The 12,850-nt window shown below is 39.4% G+C and overlaps 1 protein-coding gene across 1 annotated transcript; it reads right to left on the bottom strand.

Annotated features, from left to right (window-relative positions):
* Positions 1-882: 882 nt before the first annotated feature.
* Positions 883-12,228, bottom strand: nyap2a (neuronal tyrosine-phosphorylated phosphoinositide-3-kinase adaptor 2a). Its single transcript, XM_070906539.1, has 6 exons — positions 12,026-12,228; positions 11,162-11,475; positions 8,726-9,775; positions 6,056-6,178; positions 5,650-5,762; positions 883-1,122 (listed from the first exon to the last, which is right to left on the bottom strand). Exons 1-6 carry the CDS (start codon positions 12,226-12,228, stop codon positions 883-885), a joined length of 2,043 nt encoding a protein of 680 aa, XP_070762640.1.
* Between the last annotated feature and the right edge of the window lie 622 nt (positions 12,229-12,850).

Here is a 12,850-nt window from a genome sequence, read left to right on the forward strand (position 1 = left end):
TTTTCAGCGTCATCGAAGTGTTAAATAAGGTAGAAAATAAGATAAAACAGTCTCTCTCCTGATTTTCTGAAATTATTTCTTTGATAGCTTCTCAACATCTGGTTCTAGACCCACATTAGGTCACTTCATTTATAAAACTATTAACTAAAGTGTGTTTGATTTATGATTCAAAAAATAAAATTAATGTTATATATTAAAACATTTACAGCTCCTCTGATGCCATAAGATGCAAAACTGCCACATATTCAGACTTAATGTTTAGTGTATTAATTGATTAGTTGACTGTTTTATTTTATTAGTTGATAATTGGAAACAATAATCAAATCAGTTTGACTGGATCATTTTAAAGAACATGATTTATCTGAACTATAATCATGTAACAAAATCATGTTACTTCAGTGCGTCTTATGGTTGTTTGGTTTATTTCTTCTTCTTTCTTGTTTTTGTTTCTGTTTGTTCTTATTTTGAGGTGTCAGTGTTTTCATTTCAGCTCAAACGAGATTCACATGATTTACATTAAAAGTCCTTTAATAATAGATAAAGTAATATTCACTGTGCTCTTTCGTTACTGTTCATTTAACAACTTCATTTAATTTATTCTTGATGTGTAAAGGCTAACAGCTCTCAGTGCTCACAGATCATTCCGTGACTTTGATTAAACTTTATTGACTGTACAGCTGATTGACAGCAATGAAGGGTCAGCAGATACTGCCAATGAAACAACAAGAGGAAACCAGCCATACATTTTTTTTTTTTTTTAACATGAAGAAGTTGTCAGTGTGGTGGGCATGGCCTGATGGCTGCATCATCATCATCTTCATCATCATTGTTCCCATCTGTTGTTGTGTTACATGTTGTTGTCTGTGTTGTGTTGCAGTGTATTCAGATGGCGGTGTCCCAGAACACCGTGGTGGTCTGTCCGGTGGAAGTGGCAGTACCAGTGGCAGTGGGCGGGGCAGAATATGGCGGCGGCTGCTTCCTCTTCCAGCTGGGCAGGATGGGCATACTGTCCTGTTTACACAGATTCTTCTCAGGCCGCTGACGAGCTTTAATCTCTCGACACAAAATTCTTTTCTTCTCGATCATCTCTATCATGGTGGCGTCTCCGCACAGCCACGGCATCTGGAAATGGAAAACGGCTCAACATCAACATGTCCACAACCTGTCATTCAATAAACACTTACTGCGTTCGTCACTTGATCACTTACTGCGTTTCTTTGAAAACTTTACTGAAGATTCAGCAATGTTATCTTGGGACGATGGTGGCAGGCAGGTGCGGCGTACTGGTAGCTTTTTTTGTTTTTTTTTGTTTTATGCTTTATATTAGCTTTAGTTGGCTCCTGGTGACGGCTTAAAGACTTGTTGTCTGGACAAAAAGGGGGCTTGTTAAAGTGGATCAACAAGCTGCAGTCTTGTTGGGTTAAACTACAAATAAAAGTACATCGACTGAGTTATGATATTTCACTTCTCCAAACACTTAACCATATGAAAATTATATGAACACATCATCAAAACCTAAAGGCTTACTGGGGGGACATTTAAATATAAGAGGCACTGCCTCAAAGACATAAAGTGAAGAAACTCCTCACAGACTCCTAGATTTCCTTTGCTTGTCTGAAACCTGGTTAACTCAAACTTCTTCAAAGGCGGCTTTATTGTTCCCAGGTTACAACATATTTAGGAAAGACAAAAATAGACAAAAAGTAGGGTTACTTGTCTATGTAAAAGACCACATAAAATGTAAATATATACGATACGTTGGAGACAGAAATAGAATCTTTGGCACTCACTATAACTATCACTTCAAATGTCATTTATATTGGTTGGCATTTATCGACCGCCATCTTCAGATACTACTTTTTATAACTATTCTAAGGAAATTTTAAAGGAATTAATTTTAAGTGAATTGGGCGGATCAGAAAAACTGAAAAAAACTAAAAGAAATCACTGGCCTATATGATTTTTCTCAGATGATAAATGGACCAATTATTATAACTAACAAGCAAAACCCAAATTGATCTTGTATTTTCCAAAAAAAACCCCAGAGAGTATCATCAAATCTTTTCATTTTTTTTACAGGGACATCAGTAGTACTCATTGCCCAGAATTTAAGTAAGAAAAGGTATACTTTTAGACAAGACAAGAAAGAGTTTTCTTACAGAACACAAAGACAGATTTGGCCAAATTTGATACTGAACTGAAAATTTCAGATTGGGATAGGCTAAATAACACTGAAGAAATTGATGTGTTATTGATATTGTTAATAATGCTAAGGACAAATTTATCAAGAAATCAACTAACCAACACAAAAAAGCAAATCTACCCTGGTAGAACATATCTGGACTTCAATGAAGAAAAGAGGCAATCTGCTTGAAAAGGTGTTGAAATCTGATCTTGGTACAGATATGCATCTCTTTAAAGACCACTGCAGCAGAGTAGTAAATTAATTTAGGGAGGCTAAAGCAAACCTTTTCATTGATCTTATTAAACAGACTAAAGGAAATAATCAGTTACTGTGAAAGCACATCAATAACCTATCTCAAAAGGAAAATAAAGGTCACAAGTAAAACAACTAAATATTAAGGAGAATGAAAATGAAATGGTAAAGGCTTTTAATATGTTTTTTTAAAGATTCCGTGCAAGACATAGCTACGGTATTTAGGAGTTAGGAGGAGAAACTGAAATCATACCACCAGATATTACCCTGCCTGTTCTATCTCTAACTGAAGTTTCTGATCAGGAAGTAATGGACATTTTAAAAGGTCTAAAGAATTAAATGACTCAGGGTATATATGGGATGGACTCCTGCTTGATAAAGAGAAATGTGTTGTTTTGCCCAATTACACAGTTGTTAAATGTTCCAGTTAGTATCCTTCCAATAACATCTAAGATGATTGAAAAAGTGGTGGCTAAGCAGCTAATAGACCATTTGAATCATGGTCATTAATGATCTACCATCCATTTGTCCAGAAGTTAATATTCAAATGTATGCAGACAACACGGTCATTTATGTACATGTTCATTCTAAACAGCAAGCTGCATCTTTACTTGTAGGGGCTATGGGGAAAATAACAATTTGGATGACTCATTCATGCTTGACATTGAATTTGTCTAAAACAGTTTTTCATTAGATGAAGGAATTCCCCTCCTCCTGAAATTATTATTAAAGGACAGAGGGTCCAGGATGTTCAGCATTTTACATATTTAGGTGTGATGGTTGATAGCTGTCTAACCTACAAAAAACAAATTACATTTCAAAAACAATAAAGCATAACCTTGACCACTTTAGATTTATAAGAAATCAAATGAGTACAGATGCAGTAAAACTGTAGATGCACGCAGTTATATTGTTGCATGCTTTGTACTATATTATAACCTGATCTCATACAAATAGTACATTAATGTCTGTACCTTTGAAAGTCATGGATAAAAAACTTAATTCTCATCATTATTGCAATATAGTTAAAAAGTATATTCTTTTGGCATTTTAATATTTTCTGTTTGTGGCCAATTTTGGTTTATCATATTAGATCATTCACATTCTAGCACCATAACCTCTCATACAGTTTGTAACAACATGAAGAGCTGGCTCAAGGTTAACAAGAGCTTCCTCTAGAGGGAACTCTTATGTTAAATTTCGGTCCACAACATTTGGGCAACACTGCTTTTCATGATGTTGGGATTGATGATAGTGTACTCCTTAGTGGGAATTTAGTATTGTTCTTCTGTTGCCTGTCTAGGCTGGTTGCCTTTGTTTATTTTGTGTCTTAGTTTTTACGTATGGTGTTGTGTTTGTGTAAGATTTACTGTGAGTGATTTGTGATCTCTGTAACCTGTGCATAGTGGCCTCTGCCCAGGGACTACAGATGACAATTAGCTTCTCGCTATATCTGGTACAATATATGTATTGTGCATCGTCCCTGCTAAATAAACAATAAAAAAACATCTGGGAGCTCCACTATATAGTATATATATACATTTTACTCCTCTTAGTGGTTGTTTTTCATCTCTTAATGGTGGTTTTGTGTTTTGTTGTCGTTTTGAGTCCCTTTGCCGCCATTTTACTTGTCTTTGCAGTCATTTGAATGCTGAGTACTATCAGTCTGTTATGTGATTGGCTGTTACTGTGTGATGTCATCTCATGTGGGAGGGGCCTTTCTGGTAGCATCCAGTTTAAAACACTCATTCGTGTCAGTGTTAAAATGTTTGTGTAAGTCAATATTGCAACTGTTTTATTTTATTTTTTATCCTGGTGTTTTACTATGGAGCTGAACTGTCAGCTGTGTGAAACCAGACAGACAGAAAGACTAAAGTTTATCACATCACACAAATTTGATTTACATTTAAATTATTATAACAGCTGATGTGTATGAGAAACGCCTCAGAATAGAAACTGATTTGTTATTATATATTGATATGATTACACGCAGAAATTAAAAGTCATCATGTTTTCACACTGAAGCTTCAGTCTGATGTTTTAACTCTGAATTTGGTGATATTAAATATTTTATTGTCAGAGACTTCTCAGCAAACATTTACACACAAAGTCATAGATTTAAATTCACAGCATTTCAACCCGACAGAGTTCAAAAGGAACAGAAGAAAAAAGTATTTCATTCAAAAAAACAAACAACAAAGTAAAATCTTTAAAAAAAGCATGAATTCTCTGTGAAATGTGGGAGAATTATAGGTAGCTGGCTGAGGCGGGGTTAAATTGTGATGGGTGTGGTTAGCATACAATGGGAGCTGTATTAGAGTGTAGTCACGGTACATGAATGGGCGAGGTTTAATTGATGGTGGGCGGGGTTAGAGTTTGGTGAGATTAGAGTTAGTGTAAGTAAGTGTAAATAATTTTGTAAGTGATGCCGTTTTAATGAGATACTTCAGTACTTCAGAGTTCAATCAGCGTTAGTCTAATGTCAGTGTAAAGTTAGTTTAATGTTAATATCAATAATGAAACTTAGTTAGTTAGTATCAGGATTAAAGTATTACTTCACTGTTAATATCTACAGATTCATTTTAGTGTCATGTTTAGAGTTCACGTTGAGACACAATACAAAAAACATTTAATTTAAACACCAAATATTTTACACAAAACTGAAATTACAAAATGTCCTTTGAAGGAAGAAAGGAAGAAAACTTTGTTTACATATTTGCTTGTTTACATGTTGACATGATTGCTTGTTTACATGTTAACATGTTCACATGTTTGCTTGTTTACATGTTAACATGTTCACATGTTTGCTTGTTTACATGTTGACATGATTGCTTGTTTACATGTTAACATGTTCACGTTTGCTTGTTTACATGTTTACTTGCTCACACGTTCAAATGTCAGTCAGCTGATGGAGCGAAGCTTAACATTCTGTTGTTCAGTGAAGTTGAGTCCTGTGTGAAATATAAAGTCTCTATTTCTTTTTCTATTTTAAATAAAAGAGCTGTCATCTGATTTACAAAATGGATCTAAATGAACAAGTAAGTAACACAGGTGGTTTACAGACAGATAGACAGACAGACAGAGAGACAGGTGTTTTACAAACAGACAGGCAGACAGACAGGTAAACAGACAGACAGGGAGGTAGACTGATACAAGACAAACTTACAGGTAAACCGGCAGGTAAACAGACAGGTGTTTTACAGGTGTTGTACCTGGCTGAGGGCAGGGTGATGAGGCTCATGCAGGTGACGTTGTGGCGTCCCACCCGGTGAAGGAACTCCTGATGTCGAAGCTGAACGGCCGAGTTTACACACTGACTTTGATTCTGCAGATAAGATTATTTTTAGATCAATCAACACAAACAGATCACTGCAGACACCATATTCACCTGTTATGTGTCACCTGATGTTCACCTGTCTGGAACCTTCTAGAAATCAGAGTAAGAATAAAGATCACTACAATAGAAACAGGAGACGCCAACACAACAGGGTTAATCCTGATGATCAGCTTCTGATCTCAAAATGAATGCATGTTTGATTTACTGATGTTCTGTTATTCTATTCACTTTTAAAGCTGAGCTCCTGTCATTCGTCCCTGTAGTGTTGTTGACTGGCTCACCTCCTCCTCCTCCGGACAGCATCATGGTGGGGCTGACAGACGACCTCCCCATCCTGCTGGAAACTGGACTGGACTGCCCGTCTCTGTCTTTACTGTCATGTCTGGGCAGAGACCTGGAGTCTCCTACAGAGACACAACAAGACAACGACAGGAGAGAGAGACAGAAATGATGTGAAGTCAGCACAAAAGCTTGAATGAGCTGGTTGGAGATTAACTTCTCTCCTGGAAAGTGTTTGGGATCAGGAAGCTGCACCAGCAGAAAGTGGTAAAAAGCTGCAGTCAGACATTTCTAACAGTTATTAAAGGAAGTCACAGTAACAATCACTTCCTGTTAGATCAGATCTTGCTTTAATAAAATATTATCAGACCAATTAATGTGACAGGGAAGCTTATTAAAGTGACACACAGGGTATTTGGGATCATGACAGCATTCATGGTTCAGCCCTAGTTTATTTAGTATATTAGTTTATTTCATAATTGTTCTGATAGATATTTAGACTGCCAGGGCTTCACATCTGTACAGATGTTATTTTAAGATTCCTCACATTCCACTTGTTTTATGTTGCTTCATGATACTTAAAGAATTAAATAAGTAATATTCATATTGTACACTAGAACTATCAGATTATCACAGTCTACAAGAACTATCTGTAATATAAGTGAGAAGTATTCATTTAAGATATTAAATGTTTTCATGTTTTATTTGTTTCACCTGCAGCTGTCTCAAACTCTCCGCTGTAAATCAACAACCAGACTCATAAGAACACTGCAGGTGATGATTCTGACAACAACATCCATTTATATAGAAAGTTAGTAATAAAACTAGTAAAGGACCTCACGGTGAGATTGTTTTAGTAATTGTTTAAAGAGGACTTATTGTGCTTTTCCTTATTTTCTGTCATATACATAGTGTTACAATGTTGGATATTCATATTAAACGTGACCAAAGTTGGCAATTAATGAGGAAAACGTATGTAAAAGTAGTACCTGTGAGCCAAAAGCTCAGTCTTCAGACTGCTCAGAACGCTCCCTTCGCTTTTCGTGTCTACTTCCGTAGGATGTATTACGTAAGACAGAACAGATAGTCATCTGCTCAGGGCACAGCAGTGACAGCACGCCCACGAAGTGGAGGGACGCTCATCCACCCATTCAGTCTGTCTGAGTTATTGGGCTGCTCCGCTCAGGACTGCTCTTTACTACTACTCTGGTTGTTCAGTATCTCACAGAAAGAGCTTTTTCTGTTGTGAAGGAAAGTAGGTAGGTAGGAGGTCGTTTTCTTGATGGACAGATGGCATTATTTGTTGCTAAAGTAATCATCATAGATATATATCTATATCTATGCTATATATGTGAGCTGACTTAGCAGCACGCATGAGCCGCACCTGAGCACCGACCTGGGACTCCGTAAAAACTTGGTATTTCACCTGGGGGCGGTGCCTTACGTCACGTGTTGTATGACTGATGCGGTCATGTCGTCACCTTGGATAAGGTAAAGGATAGTGCTAAAATATATTGACAACAATGAAAAGCTACTCAGATGGGGGGGGGGGGGGGGGGGTCTGTATTTTGATATCAATAGATGCCCACCCCAAACGGGTTTATAAAGCAGATTATCACTTTCCTTGTACATAGGTGTGAGACCAAATATACAAATGATCGGAAAACATGAATAGTATATTCTGCAGGCTGTCATACTTCACATGCATCAGAATGTGCACTCAGCAAAACCACGCCCTTCCGGGTAAAATACCAAAATAAAAGCCTTCTGGAGTCCCAGTGCTGCCTCATCCTCTTGCTGGTGTGGAGGTTCTGAAAGCAAACGTTAAACCTACTCAGTAACATATTTCTCGTTATTGATTTGGAAATGGCAACTTCTCAAATCCATACAAATATGTTGGAGCGTGAATCCGATCCGGAATAGGAGAGTGGACAGCACAAACATCGACAGCAACAAAGATTACAGCAGAACATCTGTGCTAAATATTCTGCGCTGTCTCCATAGAGACAAAATGAACTGATCCTCCCTTACAGCACTGCAGTCCTTCACCTCTTAGTTCACCAGGACATTCAACTGTTACCCTCGTCTGTCTCCTCTCTGTTCCAACAGCATTAATGAAATTACTTTTGTTATCAGATGAAATGTTCAGTAATTTTATCCTGAGAGTCGATCTGTCTGCAGTCAGACTGATAGACAAGACGATGGAGACAACAGAGACAGAGAAAAACAAGAGACAGATGACTACAGCCCGGTCTCTCCCTCCCTCTGGTTTCTTTCAGGTGAAATGTCTCTGCTCATTAGAGACTCAGGTTTGTTGATAGACCTGATTCTGATTATGCTTTTAAAAACCAGTTTAAACAGAAGGTTTGAGAACAGTGAACCTTATCTGACTTAACAGCCTCTATTCAGTCTCACTGCAGTAAATCAAAGCCCTTTTCAGATATTCACTCATTTATGTTAATCTGATGGCAATTTAACATTGCCACTCCTCTATCAGATGTAAAACTGATATAAAACTGATATAATAATGATGCTGTCAAAGTGTTGCTCTTCTGCCTGCTGAGATTTTCTTCAGCCTGTGTCTACCTGATCTAACACTGATATGAAATTGATTTGAAACTGTAGTTCTGGTGTAGTATTAGTGTAGTACTGATGCAGTACTGAGTATTTACCTTCACTCTGTCTGCTCTTCCTGCCTCCTGTTCCTTTTTTCATCACCTGTCTACCTGAGGTAAACAGGTTGTTGAGTTCATCCAATGGGCTCGTGGGAGTCTGTGACCTCATTGACACATTCTGCATGGAGCCGTGGGTGGAGGAGGAGTTACTGAGTTTAGCCCCACCCTCTCCAGCCCTGTGTGAGGATGAGGAAGAGGAAGATGAAGAGCGGGGCATACTTCCTCCTGCCATCAGAGCGTCATACGGTGGTGGTCTCTTCAGGCTTAGAGGAGTCAGAGAGCGACCCATGCTGACCGGAGACGGACATGCTGATTGGCTGCGGGGGTAACCATGACCACTGTGGGCGGAGCCAGAGGACTTGTAGTAGTTGGAGGGGAGAGGTGGAGCCGACGAGCGGCCGGAGGAAGTGATAGTGTGGGTGGAGGGCAGATCCCGTTCCCGTTCTCTGTCTCGATCCCGGTCTCGCTCCTTGCGGTGGTGGGTGGAGCTCTGTTCGACACCACCTGACTTGCTGTAGGAGACGTTGTCTATCATGGGCAGTCGGGTGACATCTAAGGGGGTGAGGGGCGACTCATCGGAGTTGGGGGAGCACTGAGCGGGGGCGGGGGGGAAGACAAGCAGTGGTGGGCGGTGAGTCAGGAGGTTGGGGAAAGGTGGAGGGATGTCACAGAGGGAGCCACGGGATGACCAAGCTTCAGGATCCATGATGGCAGAGTGAGCATCCTGCAGGAAGTCTTCCAACATTGGGTATTTCATCTCCTCGTACACTGACTCGCTCTGCTCGTCCTCCACAGCTTCCTGACCTTTTAGCTCTCGCAGGATGTTTCCCACCATCTCAATGTAGACGGGCTCCTCGTCATCCGTGTCTCTCGACGCTGGACTCTGACTCTGGGAGGAAGATTTGTCCCATCGCAAAGAAGGCTTCTTGTTGCCAAGGTTACGGATGTAAGAGTCATCAAAGGAGGTGCTGAGCTGAGTGTTTGGGTTCCTTTTGGGTTTTGGTGGAGGCATCTTCTTGTAGTCATCACTGTAGAGATGGCATTGAGCTGGAGAGAGACAGTGATGTTAAAACCTGAAAACAGTAGCTGTATAACTCCCTAAAGTAAAATCTAAACATTGGACCCTTTAACACCACACACTCCGCCATTCACTTGTCTTTGTCACGTTGAGCTGTAGATGGTTCTGCGCGCACCATGTGACAAAGTTGTCCACAACAGCCCTGTACTTATCCTCATCACCCTTACTGATACATTCAACTATTGCTGAGTCATCAGAGAACTTCTGAAGATGGCAGGTCTCTGTGCAGTAGCTGAAGAATATACAGACTGAAAATCTGGACGTATTCCACCTGTCATATACTTCCTCATTATTTATTCTTTAAATGTCAGTGCAATACATATATATTCATACACAACAGTGCATACAGTGTATATATATACACACACACACACATATTATTATTATTGTATGGATTTTTTTTTTTTTTCACTAAAATGTGTATATTTTTTATATCTTATTTTTGTACATACTCTGATTTCTAAATTTATGCTACTTTCTACTCTTGAATGGGAGCACCAGTACTGTATAATTTCCCCCCGGGATTCAATAAAGTATTTCTGATTCTGATGTGTTGGGTTTATCCAGCAGGTATCATGTTTAACCAGTATGTGTCTGGTTTAGCCAGCAGGTGTGAGGTTTAACCAGCAAGTTCGATTCAATTCAATTCAATTTTATTTATATAGCGCCAAATCACAACAAAAGTCATCTCATGACACTTTACAAATAGCGCAGGTCTAGACCGACTCTTTATAATGTTATTACAGAGACCCAACAGTTCCCAAGTGTCGGGTTTAACCAGCATGTGTTGGGTTTAACCAGCAGGTGTCATGTTTAACCAGTATGTGTCAGGTTTATATAATACATAATGTTATTACAGAGACCCAACAGTTCCCAAGTGTCGGGTTTAACCAGCATGTGTTGGGTTTAACCAGCAGGTGTCATGTTTAACCAGTATGTGTCAGGTTTAACCAGCATGTGTTGGATTTAACCAGTAAGTGTCGGGCCTAACCAGAAGGTGACAGGTTTTTAACCATCACGTGTTGGGTTGACCCAGCAGGTGTTAGGGTTTAACTAGGATGTGTCGGGTTTAGCCAGCAGGTGTCAGATTTAACCAGCAGGTGTCATGTTTAACTGGCAGGTGTGAGGTTTAACCAAGAAATGTCAGGTTTAGCCAGCAGGTGTCAGATTTAACCAGCAGGTGTAATGTTTAACTGGGAGGTGAGAGGTTTAACCAGGAAACATCAGGTTTAATCAGGAAACTTGGGTTTAACTAGCGGATGTCGGATTTAACTAGTATGTGTTGAGTTTAACCAGCAGATTTCGGGTTTAATCAAACATGTGTTGGGTTTAACCAACATGTATTGTGTTCTCACCTTCAGCCTGCTCTGGCGTCTCTTTGGTCTCTTGGGTGTCTCTCTTGGTGACTCCAGAGCTGCCGTTCACCGTTTCAGAGCTGCTGCTCAGTTTGGTGTTGGGGTCTCTCTTGGGTTTGGGCGGGGGTTGTTTTCGGTTGTGGTTGGAGTCGTCATCTCCTCCACCCACTGAGTGGAGGGACTGCGATCGGACGGTGAAGCCCTGACTTGGGGGAGGGAGACGGTCCTGTGGGGCCGGCATCGTCATGAAACCCATCCTGAAATGTTTCCCAGAGTACGCCCCATCTGTTGCCATGGCAACATCTTCACCAATCCTGGATGGATCAATGGAAAGACACATTAGTTCAATTGTACAATAATCAATCAATCACACAATACTTTATAATATATACTCGAGCTTCGTGCTTGTGCCACAGCCCAAAACTAATCTGATTAACAATTCACAAACACTGAGGGTTAACGCTGTTACACTGTACTATGCTTATTTTATTTTCCTGTACTGTATCCTTCATACAGGTGGAAGACTAAATTAATCTCAACAATCACGGGAAGCTTTTTTTAAATCTATATTTACATTCATTTTTCTCTTGGCAGTGACTTCAGTAAGTTCCTGTTCATACAACAGCAAAGCAAGAAGAACTGCAGTCTGTCTTTATGTAAGTCTGACTGGAATGATGTCCAGTGAGGGCCTCATTTATATCCATACGCATACGCAAAATACTGTTTAAAAAGGCATATGCTACTTCCTTTTAGACAGACTAACCTGAAAGGAATGCTCCATCCCGGTACAAATGCAAGTACTGACCCCTCTGGGATTTTGTGCAACATTTGTGTCACAGTTTTAAGGTTTTATGTGTTTTCTACCTCTTGATGGCTTCTTCCTGTCGTCTCTTCTTCTGGTGTTTTTCCTGCAGGTAGGTCCAGTTGGTCTGGTTGCGAATGCGATCGCTCTCTCTGGCAATGTCAGAGGCGTTTTGGATCACCAGACCATCGTATGTTCGAAGGCCACTGTCCTCCACGTACTGAAAAAACCTCCTGAAGGAAGACGTCTCCTCCTGAGACGTCATGACTCTCTAAATACCTGAGGAGGATCAGAAAGGACCACAGTTTACAGTTTGTCTCTTATATTAGTCAGATAAATAGTGTTTCCCTGAAGAACAATTTTACCTTGTTTTTAAATCTGTTTCTCTTCACACAGAGTAAATAGGAATCATTTCTGTCTGGATGAATTAAGATCCACTTTAAATTTAATCACCAAACATTAAACCTCACAAATAAAAACAAAATATTCTTAAAATAAAATAAGATAATCCTTTATTAATCCCTCAGCGGGGAAATTTGCATTGTTACAGCAACATACAGGATAGTGCAATAGAGACATAAGTAGAAAATCAAGATATGATAAATAAAAACAATAAAGACTGTTAAAGCTATTAAAAAAACAAAAAACAACTATAATTTACAAATTTACAAGTTCACGGAATGAAGAAAATAAAGGTAAAGGAATTATACTGTATTGCACATAGTGAGACGTAGATATCGCACCATTTGTTGTACATTCAGAAATATGTAGATTGTCCATTTCTGGACCTAGGTTATTTAGGCTGGCTCCGTATTCTGTCTCTCTCTCTCTCCCCTGCCATCCTCATTTGGTCTTTTGGTTACACATACATTCAGCATCACATTCAC

This window comes from Enoplosus armatus, chromosome 5 (assembly GCF_043641665.1).
Source record: "Enoplosus armatus isolate fEnoArm2 chromosome 5, fEnoArm2.hap1, whole genome shotgun sequence".
NCBI classification, from domain to species: domain Eukaryota; kingdom Metazoa; phylum Chordata; class Actinopteri; order Centrarchiformes; family Enoplosidae; genus Enoplosus; species Enoplosus armatus.

Coding starts and splice junctions, on each gene's coding strand:
- nyap2a (XM_070906539.1), bottom strand. CDS start 12,228: ATGACGTCTCAGGAGGAGACGTCTTCCTTCAGGAGGTTTTTTCAGTAC. Junction 11,476..12,025: donor CAGGAAGAAGCCATCAAGAG/GTAGAAAACACA, acceptor TGATCCATCCAG/GATTGGTGAAGATGTTGCCA. Junction 5,763..6,055: donor GCTGTCCGGAGGAGGAGGAG/GTGAGCCAGTCA, acceptor TCTTATCTGCAG/AATCAAAGTCAGTGTGTAAA.